The following is a 24,976-nucleotide window of genomic DNA, read 5'->3' as shown; positions in this document are numbered from 1 at the left end:
TAGTGACGAAGAAATATTTCATCACAAAAGTTCCCGGGTTCGAGCCCGATATATCTTACCAAAGTCTTACTCAATTTATCTTTTCCAAGTTAGTTAGTTTGTAATCCTAACACTTTGCTAAAAACATATAGATCGACCCAAATCACATGTATTAGACTATTAGGCATGTTTTAAAAATCGATATTTTACTTGTAATTTTAGCATTTCTTAATAAGATATAGATTGAAATCCCAAATCAACCTGTATTTCTATAATAATACTTTTAAAGTTAATATTACAAACAATTAAATTCCGATATGGAAGAATCTCTTTAAACTTAACATTTCAAAAAGATGTTTTTTTAAAAAAAATTAATAAAAGAAAACAGCTTGACCGGAAAAATAAAAAAAATTGGAAAAAAGGGTCGGTTTTTCCTTTGAGCGACTGAACTAAAAAATCAAGTAAAGTTAAACCGCTCGAGTACTGATGCGGCTGATTATATCAATTGGTTCGAACCAGTTTTTAGTTAGGCTTAGCCATGCATTAAAGATGAATGGAAGAACAAGGAAACGGTGGCGTGGCTCGTGGGGCATTCATTAACCCAAGTCATTCATGCGACGGACTAATTTGACCGAATTTATTTAAAAAACACATGGCCAATATTCTAGCAACCCCGTATGACATTGACCCTACTTAATTGTATCCCAAGTATTCATTATGCAAAAATAATAATCACTCGAAAATTAGACTCTAAATTTTTGATTAAAAAATTAAAAGGTAAAATATTATCAAAGTTTTTATCTCTATTTTAAAATTGTATACGACGAGAGTGAAATCTATGAACTACATATATGATAAATATAATGTCGCTATACAACTGTCAAATCAGTTTACACAACTTTAATAGCACTCCTATTTTCTAGAAACATGACCATATATTTCCAATATATGAGATAAGGTCCGTTTAGTCTATTTATAGCTGCCATATTGGAATTTTTAAAGATAACTAATGTGATAATCATGCTATTAACTATTACGGAGTATATTGTGAATGCTAACAGATATAATGGTCATATAAGTCTTTATAGTGTGTGTTTTGTTTTTTAAATAGCGAATTTTTTTTTTAACGTTATGTTTCAGCAAGTCGCTGAAGAAAAAAAAACCAAATGAACAAAACACACACTACAATACTTGCTAATATAAGATGGTAGTTAAAAATGGTTGGATTCGTTTAGATTGAGTTACTTCATGGGTACCTTGATTAAAAAAAAGTAAAAATAGTTGGACTATTTGATTCATACAAGAGCCAAATATTAGACAAATAAATGTTTATTTTGTGACTTAAGTAACCGAGTATAGTTAAATTCAGGTTCAAGTTTAGCTAAGGGGCATGGTTTGATCTCAATTAAATGTTGTACCTTGAGTCATTTTAATTGTAGGTTTTTCCTCTAAAAGGTTTTGATGGTGTGGGGGCTCTTTAGCTCGGACCCAGTTAAGATAACATAATCTAGACCCCTTGTTATGAGCAAATGATCCACATCTTTAAGAAAAAAAAAAAAAAAAAAAAAGGTAACCGAGTATAACTGTAACTACTTACTCTTTAAAGCGTTTTGAGAGTTTTCTTTTTTTTCTACATGTCTAGCCCCTTACATGGATTTTGCAAGTTAAAAAAATCTTGGGACGCTGCCTTGCATATTTGTTGCCAAAAAACAATTAAGATTGTAATGTTAACCAAAACCAGCGTAGCAATAGAATTCCGAGGAGAAAAGTGTCATAAATCTACAATTTGACCACTCCATCGAATCCAATTCAATTTAGGTCATTCTTGCTACTAACATCTAACCCTCTAACATCTTTGCATACATCAAAACTAAGACCTTTCAGTTTCAGCAGTAAGTAAGTAAGTACGTAACTGCTCAATGCCGCCTTTCGCGGGTTTTAAGCCCCAATACCTCGACGGTGTATGAGGGAGGTTAAGATGTAGGCAGACCTTACCTCTACCTAAGTAGAGAGGCTGCTTCCAGTTTTTACCTAAATGGTAGAAAAGACCCTCCAACCTTTGCATGGGATGAGGATCAAACCCATGACCTCTGTCTCCAGAGACAAGGATGTTTACCACTGATCCAATCATGCTGCTTTACAATAAAGAGGCGAAACTCAATGAAACATAAAATTTAATTTTATGGAAGGCTAATATGCAATATGAAAATTAATTTTGAAGGATACATAAGAAAATTAGTATTAAATATTAATGGTAAAACTTTTGAAGGGGCTGAAACCCTTTTGGTTCCATATGCCAAAATAAAAATCTTGAATAAAGAAAGAATTTTAAAGTAGTAGAGTAACAAACAAAAAAAACAGAAAAAAGATGCAAATCATAAAATCACAATTACCTATAATGTGATTAACGTCGCAAATACGAAGCAAAGGTTTTCATTTTGATACATCAATGATTTTTTCCCTGATATCATAAATCATGACAAATATTCGCTCATTTTTTTTCGGGAAATTTTTATTTTATACGGACGTTGTACTCATTGGGCTGTTACGAATTTTAGTGATCCTACTTGCTTTGAAAGCATACTAATTCCAAAATTTAGATTGGTCTTGCAAGCTTAAATTCATATAATAGGTGAATCAAACTACGGCCGTTAAGGGAGAATAGAATTTGTGACCTATATACTAAAAGAACATGTCTTGGATCACCATCCTAGTGGTTAACTACATTATATTAAAAATAAAATAAAAAAACAAAATATCAACTTAACTTGTATTGTTTCATCTTTCAAAGCAAGAATCACATACACACCTACAAAGTTTTCGTATCATATTATTAGCCAGAAAAATAAGGGTGTGTATTGTTTGTAAATGAGATTTGGAATTGGAGGCATAGGTTTATTTAATGTTAATTTATTCCCAATCATATGAAAAAAACATTTTAGATAAACTTATAAATTTATCAAGAGTTTGGAAATATATATAATATGACAAACGATGACAAAAATATATCCATGTGTAGTCTTTTAAAAGTTACTACCAAAAAGACTAAAAAGTTTTAGTTATCTATAAATTCTTTTTCTAATCTAATAGCTCATGTAAAATGTCGTGGGAACACAATTAATAAAATATCATAATAAAAATAGAAACACAATTATGTCTTCATTATGAAATATATTATAAGTAATCCAATAGTAGTTGAAAAGCTAAAAGTGACATCTAAATACAAAATAGCATATTACCAAACAATTATGAAATCAATACTAACTTTTGTTATAATATTCCAAACATAAAATGATTCCCATGAAAGGCTTCCAATATTACTACATATCTTTCCTATTTTCTGTCATACCTTTGATTGGTTCCTTCTTTTCCTCTATACGTCTCTCTTTTTATACAAACTTTTGGGTCAAAACCTTCTTATTTACATACACCAAAACACCAAATATATACATACATGTATATGTATATGTATATATAATTGACTAAAACCAAGTCTTCGAGCTACAACTCTATTACCCTTTTGGTGTCTGATCATTTAAACCAAGGATGCTAAACGTGATACCGGATTGGTTAAAGATAATCTATGTCGTTTTCGCCTTCTGTTCTGCTTTGTTCTTTGGTGTTTTAAAAAGTACGTAAACTTTTGACTTGTTCTTTCTTTGACTGTCCCAAGATTGTTGTCTTAATCTTGTTACTGTTTGATTGGTTTTTGTTTAACTTTTATGATATGTTATATAAAATGATACAGGTTTATTAATCGGCCCGGTTGCTGCTTTGATACTTATTGCTGGAAATGTTGGAGTAATTATAGGCCTATTTCCTACTCATGTTGCCAGGACTGTTTATACCCTTGTCAAGTAAGTTTTCATGAACTTTATGTTTATTTTGTATGATTAACTACGTTTTCGGGCTTTGATGAAGTTTAATTATGACATAATTCTAGTACCCTGAATTTTGTTTATATAAAGTTTGACGAAAGGGTATAGTATGCAGATGTAGATAATATCTATACGGGCGAAACTTATAATTATGGTATTGGTGAAGTAACGCAGAATTGAAAATCCGATTCTTGTTTACATTTCTATTTCCAGTTTCTGTTCAATCATTATGAAAAAAGAAGTTTTTATTAAGTATTTTATGAAAAAATTGGTTGGTTTTCAATAAAAGCATGTATTTTGGTCTAATATGTATGGTTGTTGACATCAATTAATCTTTTTCTTTTTTGTTTTCCGACCATAGTCATTTTGTTGTTCTATTAAGTTGTGCTCATTTTGAAACTAGAAAGAAATATGGTTTGAAAATTTCAAAAGTCAAACGTGGACTTCTATCCACATTTGAAAGACATGAACTTTTTTTTTCTTCTTTTGACGAGTAGGCCCAAAGGTTAACAGCGCCTAGGCTTACAACAATCGGTATGCATAGCCCAAATGTTGGGCTCAAGCTAAAAAGTTCTTGCACAAAGTTGGATTATTGTACTCTGTAATGAAAATTGAATAACAACTTGTTATTCAATTTTAAGACTAGGAATAAGAATGTTTGTCGTTCTCAAAAAATTAATGTGTGTGCACTGACTATGTTAGCTTAAATATATCTGGTTTCAAACAGTTGATATTAATTTCTTAATTTCTGATCATATAATGTACAGTAACAAACTGTAACATATAATGTTAATGTTAATGACAGGATTCCTATATTTGATGCACCATTGAAAGTAGCAATATTCTTTAGTTTGCCAGTTCTATTTGCGCTTTGGTTAGGTCTAAGCATAGGTGGCAGTGTTCTTGTTGGTATTGGCTATGGCTTCTTTACTCCATTGATTTCATCTTTTGAAGCCTTTCGACAAGAAGACGAATCAAACAAGTTCGTGCATAGCATTGTAGTAAGTAAATCTATTTTCCAATTTTACTTCATAAAGACACCTATCTATATATATGCATATATAGAAAAACATGATATGGAGTTTATGTTTGTAACATTTTATCAAAATGGCATCAGGATGGAACATCGGGAACGATTAAGGGAAGCTGCACAGTCGTACGAGATTTTGCTGACCTTTGTTATCATTCTTATCCCCTCTACTTGAAGGAGCTTCGTGAATTAACCCCCTCTTCAGATGGGATTAGAACTCTTAGGTATTGTTCTTATTCGTTGAAATGTAAGACTAATAAAATGGTTTAATAGAATGGCATAGCAACATAATGTATCTTTGTTATTCTGTATGAGTATTCAACTTTTGGTTTTTGTTGTTGAACTATCATTTTTTGCTATCAAAGTCTCTAAATTATCAGAAAATACGCAATATCAATTCAACTCTTGAAGGTGTAAATTTTCAGGTTGATTCATGTGCCAGCATGCATAGTTGTTGGATTACTGGGAATAATCGTTGATGTTCCTCTTTACACCGCCATTGCTATAATAAAGAGCCCATATATGCTGTTCAAAGGTTGGCAAAGATTCATTCATGACCTAATTAGTCGAGAAGGCCCGTTTCTTGAAACAGCCTGCATACCTATTGCGGGGTTAACAATTCTAGTGTGGCCTATTTTTGTTATCGGGAGCGTCTTATTAACTATTGTTTCAAGCATTTTCGTTGGTTTGTATGGCTCAGCCGTAGTATATCAGGTTTGAACCTAAACCCTCTATGGTACTCAATTTTACACTGCAAAAATAACTTTGCGCACTACTTCTTTGAATCGAACACACTACTTTTCAACTGTAAAATCGATTAGGGTTATTAAGTTAATATACATAACACTAATAAGTATGTTGATACTGAAATGCTTCAGTTTGACTCATTGTGGAAATGTAGTTTATGAATCAATAAACTTATATATTGTGGTGAAATTGTAGGAAAGATCTTTCAAGAGGGGTGTTGCTTATGTGATCGCTATCGTTGCTGAATTTGATGAATACACGAATGATTGGTTGTACCTTCGAGAGGGTTCTGTTTTCCCCAAGTAAGAGCTCACTTTTGATATATTTTCCTAGAGGTTAAAACTGATATATGAATGGGTTTTTATTTGTATGTTTAAGTTTCAAACTGGTTAAATCAATGGGTATATAAGATTAAAGGAAAGATGCTAAACAGGTTGACATCTGGAATTTGCCTAAAGCTTCTATACATAAAGCCCTTATATTATTTTGTTCAAACATTTTGGGTTATTGTTAAATATGATATTTTTGTAATAACATATAACACAGCAAATATTAAAGCTTTTAATAAAAATGGATAAAAGTGTGTTTGTGAGTTTCCAACCCGACTCTACCCATTTTGCTCCATCCGAAAACTGACTCTTTCAACCTGAACACATTTTGGTATGTTAACCAATTTGTCACCTCTACCGCTCTACGTTATCTTAGTTGATGTCAAGATATCCATACAATTAACACTTGTCGCAAAATGTAGGCCTAAATACCGAAAGAAGATGGTTCCTCATGAACCACATATGTCAATTAGTGGTAGTCTTCGCTCATCAGAAGGAAAACACAATGCATTTTCTTTGCATGCTCCTGGTGTAATGGTGATGCCTACCTTATCGTCATCAAGATCCGTTAGGGAGGTCATCAGGGAGGTTAAAATGGTGCAGGTAAATCATCTTTACTAAATCCCCTAGTGTTTCATTCTATGTTGCATGTATTGAACAGAGCATTTCCAATATTGAACACTATAATCCACTTTTACTCTAGATTTAACCAAATAATAGTTTGGGAATTTACTAAAAATCAAACCAAAATTGGTACCCAAGAAAAACAATAGTAAAACACTATCCCATACTGGGCTCGTTTGGAGTATAAGACCAATGGGCCTAGATTAGTCCTTGTTTTTGGGAGCCAGGAATGGGCTTAAACAAAAAGACAGCGTCATGAGCTAACCACTATTAAGCCCGGTCATGTAAAGTCTTTAAAATGATTTACTGAAAAAGTGAGAAAATTTTGCATACATTTTCATATCAAGCATTTTAGTTTCAGAAGAGAACTTTTCTTGATGCAATCCCTTTACTCATTTTTGTATAGTTATCTTTCAAAACCTTAAACGTCGACTCCCATGAATTCATAGGTCTTAGAGATACCAATTATTGAAATAGACGAGCAACTTTTTCATCAATAAAATAATGATCTTGTATCATGTAATGCAGGTTTGGGGAAACCTCATGCAATCTTGTGAAATAGTAGGAAAGGAACTACTCGATGCCAACGTGATTACCCAAGCAGAGCTTTATGATTGGTTAAATGCCAAAAAAGGAAATGACTCGCCCGTTGTTGGTTTGGGGCTATCTTGTTACTCGTTCTTCCAAAATCTTCTCCGCTCCATAAAAGTTGGTTCTGAGGGTCTTGTGCTTCTTGATGGGCTTGAAATTACCCAATTAAACCGGCCTCAAGACAAATTATTTGAATGGTTCTTTCATCCTATATTGGTTATCAAAGAACAAATTAGAGCGATCCAGTTGAGTGAAGGTGAAATCAAGTATTTGGAGAAGGTAATCCTTTTTGGAACCGATCCTCAACGTATGGAATCTTGGGATAATGGAAGTATTGTACCCGAAGACCCCGTTAGAGCAGCTCAAATTCAAGGCATTAGTAGAAGGTATAAGTTAAACCCCAAATCGTTTTATTTTATTTTTTATAACTTTTCTTCATAGTACGTATGCTCTAAAGTGATACTAACATGTGCACCATTTTGGCAGGCTGTTAGGACTAACACGTGGTGCGTCGAAGCTACCAACTTATAGAAGAAGGTATCGACAAGTGATCAAGAACTTGATCATATATTGTGCCGCTAAGGAAGGAACAGGGAGATCAATGTCTATGAGATCGGTAGCTAGTGTGTAGGACTTGAGGAAGTTGCAAGTTTTGATGTGGATGAAAACGGGTTGTTCATATTCTTTTTTTCTTTGGTTTTTGTAGTCGATGGCACTGTTTTGGTTGTACAAAAGCTCTTAGGTTTAATTAGGGCTGAGATCCACATATAGAAGAACTTGCTTCAGCAACCATCCATGGATTTATGAACTACATACAATCCTTGATCTTTTGTGAGGGCCTTTTGCTTTATATTTTTGAACCAACTTTGCTTTGTATTTTCCTCTTTTTTTTATTGGTTAGTTTAGTGTTTTTAAAAGATGGATTTGTTATCGATCATCATGTGACTTTTTTGGTATCTTTAGTTTCATTAAGAACTTATTTCAGAGAAATGGTAACGATATACCTTGGGTAGGCTACGTACATTCATTTTAAATAATCGCTGTCACAAATAGCTTAACAGAAAAAACCTTATACCTGCTTACTGAACCAATGTTATACTTGTTACATATATGTAGAAAGGTTCACATAAATGTATATACATCTTATTCATTTAGCAGGGTATATATGCACAACAGCAGAACCAAGTGGTTTATGATATGTTTTCCAATAACCTGAACAATTTATGGACTCATATTGTACTCGTAGTATATAATGGGATATATTTGGTTAAATAACTAAATATTGATTAGATATATCTCTAATTCCAATACATTATAAATTATTTGTTTTGTTCAACTAATTAGTTGATAATCTCAAAATATTTTTATCATTCATTTAAGCATCAATCTTAACTAAAATACTTATAATACCCTTAATTAAATTATTTTCAATATACATCACACAAAGCTTAAGATAACTATATTATTCACCATCACTTGTTGTCGTTGTCATAAATGATGATCAGTTCAACTAGTCAGATGTTAGATATTTAATTGTAATTGAATTAACTTACCATTTTAGTCGTAATAATACATTATATAAGGGATGGGGGTCCGGGGACAGCGCCCCTAGGAGCGGAGTCCAAGAGACGGATCCTTTGGCTGAAATTATTTTGAAACTTAAGGGACTGAATATGGAAATTTGGAAATCTTAAGAAAACTAAATGGCCCTGATCCCATTCATTCTGTTACGATTTCTTCCAAGAATTCTCTCTAGTTCATATACACGCTCAAACACAAAAACATACAGAAACTTTTTAATCATTATTTGGGGTGAACCACCGATTTGATTTAATCTGAAAGTATTTCACGTCTTCAGTGATTGTTCAATATCCGTTTTGTTCGTTGATTACTGCTTATCCCCAACATCAGAGGCACTCCCGGTTTTTACCCAAGGTTTTGAGTTCGATCCTTAGGGATGTCAAACCTTGGGGATTTTCCATCCAAATACTTGTAACGGCTTATGGTCAACATTTCGTTGTTTAAAGTACATGCAAGGTTTCACTATTATACGGTGATGTTTCTCTAATGTCGTATTCCGATTGAATTTTCAAGAAAAAAAAAATGATAAAAACGTATCATATACTCGTATGTCGTACCATGGATTATAATGACGGAACACGCACAGATTTGTAGCCACAAGTGTAACCTCATGTATCATATTCTTATTAAATACGTGTAGATTTGCAATATAGGTAAGTAATAAGTATGTACAAAACAGGTAATTCAAGAGAAGGAGGGATCCCAAGGATTTCTGAATTTTGACCCTACAGAATAAATTAAATAAATTAAGAGGGCACCAGATCCAAGAAGAATGCTGCTTCTGCCATGTCATGCTAGCAAGTAGCATATATTTTTAAACCCCCGAAAAATCGAATTACTGGTGAACTACTAGTTTAACAATCATTTTCATTCTTAAAGTGCAACACCTCAAAACCACTAAGGAAAAATCCATCATAAGAGCACCCCAATGAGAATGTATTGAGAATGTAAGTGTATTCACTTTAACACTACTCGTATTAGGAAAAGAGTATATTGGGATTGTGGTGATGACCACGGAGTGTATTGGGTTTTTTATTTTTTATTTCTATTTTTTATTCTTTCCTTTACAAACATATGTCTATTAATTTAGATGGTGGGTGTTGAAATATATTAGATGTATTGGATATTGGGTTTAAATTTGGAAAAATGTATTGGAAAGAAGTTTTTAGATGTAACGCTGATACGACAGTGTATTAGAGATAAACATTGGGGGTGCTCTAAGTGAATATACATCTCGTGACTCGATATAAAACTTTAATCTTTTTGCTATATGTAAAACTTATATATCCATGATTTTTCAAATATTAAAGTGATTAGCAGGGTGTTTAAGATTACGTTTTAAAATAATTATTTGATTATTATGTTTATAAAACATAAATAGTCTAAAAAAGTTTTTGGATGAAATAGTAATATATTATTTGTTATGAAAAAAGAGTTTTAAAAAAGCAAAATGTATTTACTAAACGCAACACGAAACACCCTTTAGATATCTTAATTCTCAAGTCAACCATTTAAATTTAGGTCAATGATAACAAGAACGAGAATTTTGAAATTATGTATTATATAAATAATGTATACAGTTATTTGGTTAATAAGATTGAATATAAAAGATTGGAACATATATTAGGGGCAAGGGTGTAGTGCCAATGTCTTGATAAATTGGCAAGTTATGAACTAATAGGAGTATGCCATGTGTAATGGTAAATTTTTTGATATAGTTGCCAAAACAAGCCACAAAAAAAAGAATCTTTCCTTTGTAATTTTCTTGTCAATGCTTGATACAATCGGCTAATTCTAGCCGATCCTACTTGCTAAAAGTTGCCAAAATATTTTGTCAATACACATGCTATAAATTGCCAAAACTTGCCAATAAAACTTACCGATGAAATTAGCCGATTACATCTTTGCCCTTACACATCCGTATAATAGACGGATGTAGAATTGCATACTTATTTCCACATAAATATGTACTATTATAATTTCTATATTCAAATCAAAACATCCGTGATATAATCCGATCGGTGTACTTATTAATTAAAACCAAAGAATGTGGGTGGGATCACATCATAGGCATGTGCCTACCAACGTTTATATTAGTTTTATAATTATACTTATTCTGAAGTAAAATCATGAGACCCATATGTTCCCTCCACCTTTTGTGTATATCAAAGTATATATTTAATGAGTTCTCTGTCATTACATTTGAGAAATAACGAGTGTGGAAACGGTGAAAGTCGAGAAACGATTTGGAGAAAATAGATTCATTTAACTGCCCATGGGGATGGGGCTCGTCATTATGTTGAAGACGAGTTCTTGCATTGCATTTTAGTTTGTAGCTAATATGTAATGTTTTCTTTACTTTTATTGTTTCGCTGGGCAGTTTATGTTCTAGCTAGTGTACATGTCATATACTCGTATGTATGAAAGCAATATGAGAAAGTGTCACATTATTTTATAGTTAATTTTTTTTTTTACTTATATGGTTTCTGTTAGTTATATAATCTATTGGAGTAACTTTGTAACAAAAAGTTAATACTTCATTCGTCCTATTAAATTTGTCAACTTCAAAATTTCGAAGTCAAAACTTTAACAATTTTGACCATAAATATTTTTATTTTTGTTATATAACCAATGAAACACACATCTAAAATACAATCAATTCATATAACTTTTACTATCAAATATTCTATAACACAAATAAAAATATTTATGATAAAAGTTCTTAAAGTTTGACTTTGGAAATTTAAAAATGTACAAGTTTAGTGAGATTGAGGGAGTAATATTATAGATTCATTTATCTATATAAATGTAAAGGAAATATAAAAAAGATATTTGTTAATGTAAGTTAAGAATAAGCAAGGTATTTAACAACTAACTATACTAACATTCAACTAATCTTAATAATAGTCCTCTAATATTCACATATTTGTACTCATTCTTTTAGTTGGATGAAAATTTGACATCTCTATCTTGAACAATAACTACTGAAATTGATATAAGTGTAAATTACTGAAATTGATATCTGTAAAATCTTTTTTATAAACAATCCATCCATGCCTAAATGTTTTTTGAAACGAGATGTCGACAATTGGAGAACGTGTAGAAAAGTATAGCACTAAAATTAATTAAAATCTTCTAGAAGAGGACCAACGATCGTCGTGATGAAACAAAAAATACTAATCACCAAAGGTGAATGAAAAACGTTGAAACGAATAGTAAATGATTTGTGGTTGAATTTTTAATTTAAAGGAACTTGGATGAAAGTGGATGAATGAATCGAAAAATTAATTGGAATTTGAATATTGAAAGTGAGAGTTTATGAATTAAAAGAATTTGACAGAAAGTGAAGAAATGAAGAATGTGTTTGAAAAGAAATGAATTAGTCAACGAAAATTAGTTGACTGAAAAGTGCTAACTATTATCAACAAAAAATACTGTATCAACAATCACTAAGGATAAGGTAATGTCAGTGAGAAGAATGATGAGAAATGGTTTCGCGAAACGACGAAAACAAGCTATCAAAAGAGAGAGGCTTTGGAGTTCATTAAAAAAAAATACTCGGGTATATCATTAAGTGCCCAACTCCAACATCAATTTTAGTAACCTTTCTTTTGGTAGAAACCGAAACCTTTGGACATTAGTGCGTTATGGTCTGGTTGGATTTCAATTAGTAACACCAATATCAGTTGAGACCTTTTGTTTCTTAACATAGTCACATCCTAACTCGTGATCAATAGTGGTTTGTTTAGTACATGTAGAAGAAATTGATATGTATTAGTTATAACTTACAAAATTCTATCAAACCATCTTTTCATTTATTTTTTTGCGAAACTAATGACCGATTTATCAGATGATTAATCTTTCTTAGTTTCTTTTCGTTTTTTATGTGTGAAAAGGGCTATATATATATCATAATCCAAATATAAACATAGTTGGCTATGAAGATTCACCATAGTTCGTACCTCTTTCCCACTACACTTTATGCACGTAACTTTATTTTTCTTTATGTACATAGGACCCCATATCAAAAGAAATTTACATCTTTTGTAGCAGAAAGTGAATTTCATGTTTTACATAATTGTGATGTGAGGATACTCTTGCATTGAAACTCTACATTTTTTGAAACCTTCTCGACATTTGGTGAGGAATGTACGTGGTCTCCTTTTACCGGGGTAAAAACATAAAAAAAATCAATATCCCACTCATAACTTAACCAACCCCTTTGCACTTAAAATGTAAATCCAACATGCTCAACGTAAATCCAACACGCTCAACATTGATTACACTAGTAATCCACTATCCACCCATCCAAAAGGTTTAGGATGTCGAAAAAACCTTGACCTTGTTGTTCCACGAACCCAAGTAGAATCCCCTGCCAACGAGTGGGAACAAATTTGTACCGGTAACACTCTAACTAGCAAAATCCTTGTTGACCAAGGTCAATTGAGCGATTGTGGGGAGTGGAAATGCCAATACACCGAAAGACTATTGGCTTACACTAGTAATAACGTCATATGTTAAAAGAGTCGCCATTTATGAAAGTAGAGAATTTTGAATCGAGTTTCTTGAGTAGTATTATTCTACTAGCTAGAAGGAACAAATGTAGCAAATAGTATCGTAATGGGCCTTTGAGTGAGTGTTTTTCAAAAACGGAGACTAATGACCGAGGCTACCCTACTTAGTTGATACAAACGAGTATAGCTATGTTCTATTGGCTATTAAAACTTCTCGACATAACCGGGGCATTATTTGATAGTAGTTAAAAGTAAAAAAAAAAAAAAAAGCAGCCAAATTTGGGGATACGATGAATGAGTCTCACTCTTTTAGTGATGCAAGTTGGGAAAAAGCGAACAACCAAATAAATATTATACCCCGCACGGAAAGATATACTACGATGCATCCACATGGGGCTCCGTTTTTATGATTACACGTGTCCGTACCTTACACGGCAAGGCGTCAGTGTTACTTGGCTATCCCCACTTTCTCCCCTCACAACTTTGGCACCAACCAAACCCCCCTTCAATTCCCCTTTCCCTTTCATTACTCTGTTACATTTTTCATCTTCATAAACACCAAAATTGTTACTCAAAAATCAAATTACCTTTCGAGTTTGTTATTATTAGCTTATAATCAATGTCAAATATTTTAGCAACTTGCTTTATTGGGTCAAAAAATAAACATATCTGAAAATTAAAAACTCCATTTCCATACGCAAAAAGATAGAAAAAAGGGAAACTTGTTTACTAGAAAGTATCACTTGAAAAGTTTGTAATTTTTTTTAATTTCTTGATAAATTGTTGGTATATACTGTATATGGTATATACTATATGTAGAGATAATACCTTTACAGTGAATATACAACTGTAAAATTAGTGGAAAGGGCAATGTCAACTCTATTAGTTGTACATTTATACGATCAGAAAGAATTACAGAGATATACAGAAACGAAATATATGGGGGAGAATTAAAACCAAGTACCCACAAGGCCACAATCCCATTTGTACTTAACAAGCAGCAGCAAGCAATAAAATATGAATCAGTCAACCATATATCAAAAATTTGTAATTGGACCAAAAAGATAGTATGAAATTGAACCATCAATTCATATTAAAATGCTTAAAAGTTAAAATTCACATAGTAGTAGTAGTAAGTACTGTTACTGTACCTCTTTTTTTTTTTTTTACCCCCTTCATCTAAACTCTCAAAAACCAATTTTTTTACAGTGGATATGTGTTAACCTTAATTAAACCTCTAAAATTACTGCCACTATCTTCACCATTTTCACTTCTTTACTTCAACCCATTCGAATCGACCCTCCAATGGAACTTCCTTAACCACATCAAAATTATACCTGAAAATTTCATCACATTTATATGAATATAGATACAGAATATATAAATATATGTGTTTGTGTGTGTGTTTCAATCACTAATAAATATAGATTTTTTAGAAAATAAAAAACTTACTTGTCCTTGAAACTTTTTTGGAGATTTTTTTCAGCAGCAGCAAAGAATTCTTCAATTTCATCAGGCGGTGGCATCTTCACCGGCGGTTTTGTTTTCACCGGCGCCGGTGACTCAAATACTTCCCCTGTTTCATCTTCCTTCATCTCACTTGCTCTGTATTTATTATCAGCCATTAATTTCTATTTTTGAAATTTATAGAGAGAGAAAGTAAGAAGAAATGAAAACGCCGTTATAGATCAGAAGATACTCTATATAAATGTGTGTGCGTGTGTATATATATATACATATACATTAACGTATATATTTATATCTATCAGTATCTATATATAAATTTGAAATTATAACGGAAAAATAAATGAAATATACCTTTCTCTCACACTCCCCCAATTATATCTGATTTTTGTTGTTGTTTCAATTATATCCTCCTTCTACAAGCAAAAAAAAAAAAAAATTCAAAATTCAAAATTCAAATTCAATATTAATTAATTCCACATATATAAATGAATAAAAACACAATAAATCATAAATTCAGTAAATAAATACAGAAATTAATGACTATATACCTCCAGATCTGAACAATTCAGTTTCTCAGTCATAATTTCTCCATTACTTGAACAATACGACGCCGCCTTAACATCGCCGGAGCTGACGTCATCAAACACATCTTCGTTATCAGAGCCTGTAATCCTTACCGATTTCGATGAAGAAGATGTCCTCAATTCGACATTACCGACCTTACGTTTCTTAACCGATCTGGAATCATTATCTCCGGCGATAGTCGTCGCCGGAGATGAAAGCGACGGCGCAACCTCCATTACAGATACCTCACTTCCTCTGTTACTATTATTACTACTAAACTTCGTTATTGTTGTATATATCCTCATTTATAGAAATAGTAGACCTATAGATACATATACATATATGTATTATATATGTATGTATAGCGTGTGATGCGTAATCAGGTGTGTGGTGTACCGTGTACGTATTAATAAATCAGTAGAGAGAATAATATCTTCTTTTCTGATTCTGATTTTATTTGCTGTTTTGTTAGTTCTAGAGTGAGAAATAGTTAGTTTTAGAGAGAGAAACTTGATGATTATTGCAGAGATTCCGTTTAAAAAGCTATTTTTTCATCAACGAAATTGGTGTGTGGGTGTGTAGTGGCGGTGGTCCTGGTTTACACTCACTCTCACAAACATATAGATACAGAATTCTGTATCTACCTATATGTATTTTTGGGTAAGTTAACGGAACCGTTATAACAGAATGTCTACAAATATACATTTTCTTAGGCTGTGGCTTGTTGTACGCCGACTTTTGGAGAAAAATACCATATGTGGTGACCGGTGATATCCGGTAAAGGGTCCTGTCAAGAAAAGGACTAGTGTGGCACGTTTATTGTTTTCGTTTGCTGCAAGTTTGGTGTGGATTTGGTCATTAGCAAATATTCCGTGTCTTTCATTTTCTTTTCAATGTGTTTGATTTATTTATTACATTACTTTCGCTAGTGATAATACTATATTATACTATAGGTTAGAGAAATATTCTTTTGGTGCTTTCATTAGTTATTATTCTTATTTTTTGGTTTGATAAGAATGGTTAGGCATTTGGATCGAATAATCATTGGTTGTGACATATAGGAACACTCACAATGTACCATCACTCTTTGTCGGTCTTTGTATAGAGAAAAATCCTTTCTCATCATTCATATAATATCCTCAATACATTACTATCAATAATTAGTTTAAGATTAAAAAAATAATAATAAAAGAGAAGAAGCTTGCTTTCAACCATGAGTGATATCATCACAAGCTGACCACGAATCAAGGCATCAAGCCTAATAATGTGCACTCATAATCAGGCGAAAAACGAATCAACATGAATGAATGATGAGGGCATTATTGTGACCTTCCAATTATACCTATTAATAGATAGTGAGTTACTCTAAAAAACTTACCACCTAATACAACCTTCATACTCTGTCTCGAATACTATACTAACTAGAAAGTTCAGCCAGCGTGTTGTGCGGCTTCAGTTTTTACAAATACGACTATTGTTGATACAGTTTATGTTGGTTTAATGAGGTTGAATTCATAATCGTTTAATTGATACTCAATTTATCATATATATATATATGTGTGTGTGTGTGTCTGCTCAAAAGGTTCTCAAAATTGTCACATGACTAACTTATTTTCCTGGTAAATTAAAGTTTTACCCATATTTTTCACATTTTCTTTTTTTCAAAACAAAAAGTTTGTCATATAATTAATAAATATATTCATTTATTGGCCATGTCACAACCATATTCAAAAAATTACAATATCAAATGCATATATGTAAATTTTTATGAAATGCAAAAGTAGAAAACAATTAAAAAGTTTAGAGAAACAAATTCCAAAAATATCAAATAAAAAATGAAACAAATAAAATGAAAATACAATTTCATTTTTTAAAGACAACACCAAAACAAGCTTATCACAACTTTTTTTTAATAAAAAATTTGTCATATTAAATATATCTTTATTTATTATTACGTACAAAAATTTACAATATCAAATACATATATACATATATAATTATATATATATACTAGACGAATGTCCGCACAATGCGACGGTTTAGGTGGTTGCGTGGCGGTGGTAACTTGTAGTGGCAACGACGGCGAGTAAAATAGATAATTAATGTAAAATAATTTATGTGATTTAAAGAGTTGATGAAAGTAATTTAGTAGATAAAAGATGTATACTATAAATGTTTTAAGAGGTTAAGAGATTCCAAAAAATAGAATACCTAGGTTGTTTTATAAATAGTTATAGATATTCACTTTATGTAAGAACGCCAAAATTCAAAACAAAACAAAATTGTACAAGCTAGGAAACGGATTAAACACGGATTAAAACCTAAAAGAACCAAATGAAAAGTTATCACCATGTGACAAGCAAAACATGTTTCCTTACTTATGTTTGATTCCAACAATAGGCATATTTATGGAGTGGGTAAATGTATTAATTCCCACCTATGATCGGATCGAGTAAGTTTTTTCCTCTAAATCTCTCAATGATAGGGTATCTCATTGATAGACATATTTTGGGGTCGTTGCATGTATCGATTTTCACCTATGATGGGATCGAGTAAGTTTTCCATCCAAATATTTGGATGATAGGGATATCTCATCAACGGATTTAAATTGTGAATACTTGATGTGATGGGTCTCTTCAACACAAATCCGGCTAAGATAACATATGTTAGAATCCTAACATTCGATTATATTTCACACATTAAAAGGGCAAATAATAAAAAAAGTACACATGTCAATTTGTGAATGGTGAAATCACTATTCACATAATGTTCTTTAAATAGTCTACCTTAAATCTCGACAACGAGTATTATTATATTGTTACAAAATCAATGCTTTAATAGTTACACACTACGCTTTAAAATTTGGATATTACTATCCACATACATTTCTGTTCAACAAAAAGTATAATATTCTCCCCGTCCCATTATAAGTGTCATATTTTGAATTTTAAAAATCTTTATTTATAAACTTTGACCATATATATATATATATATTGTGTTATATAAAATTTGATGAAAATTATATCGTTGAAAACACTTATAAAACACAATTAACTGATACAAGTTTCATGAAGTATTTATCAAACACAAACATAATTATTTACGGTCAAAGTTAAAAAGATTAAACTTTAAAAATTTAAAACATGATAAGAGAGGGAAATTACTCGTAATAAATAAGTTTTCTAATCCTATTTGTGAGTCAAACAGTTGAAGTTCCCCACATCTTTGAAAAATAAATTTAAGATTGATTTATACCACAAGTTAACCTTGAATAAAATGAAGGGCTTTTTATCTGGAAAGTAACTCAACTTGTCACTTTTTATTTTATTGAGGTCTAAACAAAATTTCATCCTATTGTGGGGAAAACTAAAATCAAATCAAATACAAATCGCAAAAAGTGTCTTGGCTCCTATTCATGATAAATTATTTACAAAACTTTCAGTCAGAATCTTTTTAAGGCAATTTGATGGAAAATGGTCTAATCCAGTCCGACAAAGAAGTTTGTTGTGGTCTTTATTTCAACAATTATATATGAAGGCAGTTGCATGTATACGCACGATATCTCCCAACAATTATAAAAAAGGCATGAAATTCATTTTTGAAAAAGCATAAACCCTTGAATGAAAAAAAATATTAAATTGTGACTTTATGATCAATCGGCTTACATCATTTTCCTTATATAAACCATTGTTAATTGTTAATGTTAGTAATAGTTGTTAAATATTGAGAGAAAATTTTTTTTACCAACTTACAATATCAAATCTGTTACCCGACTTACATATTCATTCAATTCAATTTTTTCTTTTTATTGAAATAATAATAATAATAACAATTTTCGTTCCTTGCATCATAATAATATTCATTTCTTTTAAAATATATCTTATAAAAATTATAATAAAATTGACAGATACAAAAATTACATCCATCACAAAATTATAATAGTAATATTCCATCTCAGACATGATTTCAACATTATCCATTAGACGATTTATCAACGGATCATCCGATCTCTTATATATTTCATATAATTTCAAAACACTATTTATCGGATGAAGGTTTTCACTCTTACTCAAATGAAATTTTCTTTAAACAACATCGTTATTAAAAATCAGAATTTGGCATTGTTATAATTAAACAATTTAAGGCATGTATTGTTATTAAAGATTTTTTTTTTTTCTCTTTATAATTTTAAGCAATTTTTTTATTGTTCTTATGGTTTTTTTCCGCAATGTTTCGATTGTAAAACAGATTTGAGCCCTCATTTCTTAAATTTATTTATATTTATATGTATATAATGTGTGTGTATTCAAGTGGAAAGCATGTCATTTAGGTAAATAGTCTTGTGCTTTTTAAAGTGATTAATAATTTGTGTGCTCTAAAGTGTATTGATAGCTTTTTAAGGATTTTAGAATAATTTTTTGGGACACAGAATTATCAATGTTTTGTGATAAATTCTTTATATTCGAGCCATTTTAGTTTATAAATGGAATGGTAACTGTACAATGCATTGGCCAACGACGGTGATAGGTGGTGGTTGTGATTGGTCGTGACGGTGATGACAAGTAGTATAGATTATTAATGTTAAAAAAATCTAGTTATTTTAGGAGTTAAGGGGAAATGTTGTATATATAAGTATTTCAATAGATTTGAAAGATATTTTAAGTTGAGATATTTAAAATAACGAATAAAAAAATAGTATTTTGGGGAAATAAATTTTACTTAGTTGAAAAAAAAAGAAACAAATATTTTATAATATATGTTGATAAAAACATTTGTATCATTATGATTATATTTTTATTCAAAATCCAGTAGTTCTTGGGAAAAAGTAATTTGCAAATTAACCCATTTTAGTCTAATATAATTAACTTGACATTATCAGTACTAAAAATATGACTAGACGGTATGTGGTGGTGGATAACTCTTTAAAAAAAAAAACCTCTAGGTAAATTAAATTCAAGAATATAATTTGTAAACTATAATTAGTGCATGAAGCAAGTGGTGTGATCGACTATTTAACATACTAAGATATAAAAATTGTGATATTTGTCAAACTTTGAAAATGAAATAATTAGGCAAAATAAAATAAATTTTTTTAAATATTTAAGTATGTAAGTTCATTTCATAATGTATTATATAACATCCTATGTTATCATGTAGAAAGTTTAATACCATAATTTACGAAAAGTTCACTTCCAATATTTTACTTTAAGTTAAGATAATGTTAATTTATTTTGATATTAAAATTTTTATATAGCTTTCGTAATTATAGTAGTGTTGTAAAGGTTAACCAATTTAATCAAACTACACATGCGATTAAGACAACGTATGTCAGATCTCTTGATATTCACGAGTAATTCATACATTTCTTACTAAAAGTATAAATTTATGTAACTAAACAAATATAAAACATACATTTAGTTTTGTTACAGATTAAAATTTAAAAAAGTTATTTGTAATTATGATTTTGTATAGAACATTTATAATACCACATAATAAATATTTGGGTTTATTCCATAAAAAGGTAACCTATTTACATGAAATTTCTATTAAAGGTAACCTATTTTGTTTTCGTCTATTTAAAGGATCCTATTTTCAAAAAATTTCCTAATAAACGGTATATCGTTAGTTTTTGACAGACGAAGCTCGTTAAGTGCCACGTCACCGATGTCACGTCATCAGTTTTGATGACATGGCACTTGACTTTGACCGGCCTAATTTCAATATATATATGAGTCGGTCAAAGTCAAGTGCCACGTCATCAAAAATGATGACGTGAAATCGGTGACGTGGCACTTAACGAGCTCTGTCTGTCAAAAACTAACGATATACCCTTTATTAGGAATTTTTTTTAAAATAGGATATTAGGATCCTTTAAATATACGAAAACAAAATAGTTTACCTTTAATAGGAATTTCATGTAAATAGGTTACCTTTTTATGGAATTTTTCCTAAATATTTCTTTATGCATTTTGTTTTATACTGTTGATATATTAAGATATTTTAAAAAAATAAGACTAAGAGGGTGTTTGGTATTGTGTTTACAAAAATAAAATTTGCGTTATCAAAATAAATATGCGTTTTCAAAATTACGTTTTAAAAAAGCATATGTGTACATGTTTATTCCAAACTGCGTTTTCATAATAAATAATCACTTTTTCATACAAACACATTTTTAGATTATAAACTTTTACAAACGTAATAATCAAATAATTACTTTAAAACGTAATTACAAACCCCCTTTGATTATTTGTATATAGTGGGCTTAAATAATTTTTATAATAATGATAACATCACTCTTTCAACATTTTTTTTTATATATAAATCAATCAATATTTGATATTATAATAGATAACATGTCTTAATTATATATATTCATCCGCGTATTACACGAGTTAATAATCTAGTTCTTAAAATCTCTATATATAATAAAACAAGATTGTCTATATAATATATTTTTAGAAAAATTCTGATGTGGCAAGCTTGAATTATTTCCTACCAATATTTATAAAAGTACATGATGTCATATATATTTTCTTTTTTTTTTTTCTATTCACACATTTTCTCAGAAAAAATTTAATAAATAAATTGTTTTTATGTTTTTATTTGTGTCTTTTAATATTTTAATTTTAAAAATCATCTGTTATATGTCTTTAACTATGAATTTTCATGTTATAAACAACTATCTTGTTAAGCTTGCCAAAAATTTCTTAGTTTAATTTGCATACTTGTATTTTTTCTGTTTTAAGTAGTCGTTATATTTGTTTGTGCTAATGTGTTTTTTCTATTACTATTATTACTGAAAACTTCCCCCGAATTGACAAAAAAAAAATTCCCAACACGTCTGGTTAAAGTATATTTTGTCTTTACCACAAGCCATTTTCCGGCTAAATTCTTTAAACTTTGGCACATATTTGCGGGTTCATCAACAATAACTAGAACATTTTTTTTAAGTCTAAACCTTTTTAGTGCAGCTCTTAGTTAATAAACTTATACATTTTTGCAAATTAAATATAAATCTATCAACAACACAAATAACATATTACTTACTTTTTGTTAAAAGATTTATAAAATAACCCGGATTTAATCCGGGTTGATTAACTAGTAAAAGTAATATATAGTAATTGGAAAAGCTATTGTAAATTGACATATTGTAGTAGTCGTGGAAAAGATGGTTAGTTAGGCTAAACCGCTAAAGGCAAACACTATGTCCATGAGCAAAACGATGACTTTTTCTGCTTTTTGGCCCTCATTCCAAGTGACCTAATTAAACTCCCTAAAAATCTCATTACATTTATTCCGAAATGTTCTTTGAATCGTGCATAATGTAAATATCATGGTGAATATGTGGCAAAAAGGTTATAACCACTAATTCAAACCGGCTCATAGCTGTCTGTCTCTTCGTAATGTAGTTTGCTTATTATACAAGTTGGGTTTGAGTTTAGTTTTTTTGACAAGAATAGTAGGTCATCCGGAGTGGTCGTTGGCCCCAATGGGGTCGTGGCCCACGACGTAGGGGTCTTTGGCCCAAAGTCGTTCGCTCAGCTGCCAGAATGATTGTCTCATGAAGTTTTTGATTCTTCGCCATGGATTTATTTTTTTATGTATTTAGGAATATGGGAAAAAATTAGTTGTAAAAGTTTGATTTCTAAGAGTAAATTGAAATTATGAAAATTAATGTTGTCATAAGTTCGAATCCTAGAAGCAAATAAACATATCTCTTGTGACCACAGAGGTTCACCTGCGATGATTCCAGGCTATCTGCAAGAAAGATAGTCACCAATTAATCGGCTCACAAAACGAGCTTAGTTGGATACCTAGGTTAAAAAAAACTCTAACAAATAATTATTCATATAGGCTTGTTGATTGCAACTTTGCATGGCAAAAGGCTTGAAATCATGGGGGAAAGTCACCTTCAGGAAAGTAGAGAGTAGGTCCAAACTGTCTTGTTGTGTTTGAACTTTGAACCGATGACTTTTACTTTGGCAAAGGAAAATTTGGGTCTATTGTTTGAGGGTACAATTTCATCAATTCGATTTGAATTCGTTGAAGTGACATAAGGTATACTAATAATTGAATTGTACCGTAAATAATTGGATTTAAACCCTTCAATTATATGCTATTAATAATTTGTCTATATATACACATATGAATTAGGTAGGATCTCATTTAACATCGAGGAATGCTAGGTTTTTGAATGCTATGAAGAAGGTATTTTAGAGTTGGGGTCGGTTTTTGTTGGATTCTAGTTTCGATTTTCGAATTGTTTGGTGTGGAATCTGATGATGGCATTGAACATGGTTTTTGCCTAGAAGTCAGAAGTTGTACTCGATATATATATGATTCTTAAGAACTATGGTCTTGGCATGGTGTGTATAGTTAAAACTCGATCAAATCAACGTTCGAACACTAGGATATGATCGAATCGACTTGTACTGTTTTGTTCTATTAACGTTTTCACTCTTGAGATTAGTTAATGAATTGTTGAACGACTTTTTGAATATAGGAAAGTTTGATTTTCGGTAATAAGAGATTTAGTTATAGATAAATTTAATGAAGTGCATGTAAAGATTTTTTAGATAAAAAATAATTTAAAATTTATTAAGCTTGTTATTAGTCAATTGAAAAATTATGCATTATGAAATTTAGTTCATTTATATTTCTTTTATCGACAAAATAGCCATCAACACCCCTGGAATTAACATTGTGAATTTGCGATTGAGTAATTGGATTTTACTATATTTTGGGCCAATTGTTTTTTATTGGTATTAAGATCAAATGCTATAAAGGAAGAAGCGATAACTAATGAGTTGGTGTAGTGGTTTAGAGTTCTTTTGGTGACTTATAGGTCTCAGGTTCAAATCTCCATTCCACCAACTTTGAGATATAGGTAGTCCTTCTATGAAAGTTTGACTTGGGTATACTCAGGTTCATGTTCGAGAGGGCAGGGTTTACCCCTATTAATCTTTGTGCCTTTGTGCGGATTAGTAAATGGTTTTCCCTCATTGGGTATTTGAAATAGGCATTTCTATCTCGAGGGAGCTTTCTAACGCGGACTCGGTTAAGACAACGTATGTTAGACCTCTCGCTGTCGAATCATGACACGAAGTTTCAAGCAAAATTCACCTTTAAAATAAAAAAAAGTTTTCCATGTTCTTGGGATTAAGAAAATTTTTTAGTGTAAATGTATACAATACCACGACATTCTAAGCTAAGCTCGATTCTAGCATTATCACATATTATGCTTGGTTAAGGTAGTCGGGTAGGCATGAGTTTGCCAATTTTTTAGAAAGCCTGACTTATCACTTCTTTGGTGATTAGTAATTTGGGGTTAGGTAATGTAAAACAAGTATCAAAGTAAAACAAATAAGACAAGATTTTGACCATTAGATCATGGTTAAAATGATGCACGAAGATTCACGAAGCAATTGATGCACGATGATTTTCATGATGCACGGTGATCTTCATTGAAGAAAAATCTATTGTTTTATTTGTTTTACTTTAATACTTGTTTTATTTTACCTAAAACCTTAGTAATTTAGTGTCCTCTCAAAATATATTTTAAAATTTAAATTCATATAATATAAATGAATAATATTCATGCTATACATGATTATCTACTTTGTGTATGTGTGAGTTTCTATAATAAGCGGCATCGATCGTTCAATTTCATCG

General features: G+C 30.8%; 2 protein-coding genes across 2 annotated transcripts; one reads left to right on the top strand and one right to left on the bottom strand.

The window, feature by feature from the left end:
- The first annotated feature begins 3,357 nt into the window (after positions 1–3,357).
- On the top strand, positions 3,358–8,054 carry LOC122589030 (uncharacterized membrane protein At3g27390). The gene is made up of 9 exons (XM_043761265.1): positions 3,358–3,610; positions 3,728–3,836; positions 4,663–4,858; positions 4,975–5,111; positions 5,313–5,601; positions 5,830–5,936; positions 6,386–6,566; positions 7,116–7,564; positions 7,665–8,054. The coding sequence occupies exons 1-9, from the start codon at positions 3,526–3,528 to the stop codon at positions 7,807–7,809; spliced, it is 1,698 nt and encodes a 565-aa protein (XP_043617200.1). The 5' UTR covers positions 3,358–3,525; the 3' UTR covers positions 7,810–8,054.
- Positions 8,055–14,345: 6,291 nt separating this feature from the next.
- On the bottom strand, positions 14,346–15,941 carry LOC122589394 (cyclin-dependent kinase inhibitor 7-like). Its single transcript, XM_043761688.1, has 4 exons — positions 15,289–15,941; positions 15,092–15,153; positions 14,726–14,878; positions 14,346–14,610 (listed from the first exon to the last, which is right to left on the bottom strand). The coding sequence occupies exons 1-4, from the start codon at positions 15,607–15,609 to the stop codon at positions 14,541–14,543; spliced, it is 606 nt and encodes a 201-aa protein (XP_043617623.1). The 5' UTR covers positions 15,610–15,941; the 3' UTR covers positions 14,346–14,540.
- Between the last annotated feature and the right edge of the window lie 9,035 nt (positions 15,942–24,976).

This window comes from Erigeron canadensis, chromosome 2 (assembly GCF_010389155.1).
Source record: "Erigeron canadensis isolate Cc75 chromosome 2, C_canadensis_v1, whole genome shotgun sequence".
Classification (NCBI taxonomy): domain Eukaryota; kingdom Viridiplantae; phylum Streptophyta; class Magnoliopsida; order Asterales; family Asteraceae; genus Erigeron; species Erigeron canadensis.
The sequence above is the reverse complement of the archived record's forward strand: the minus strand, read 5'-3'. Positions and strand labels throughout refer to the sequence as shown.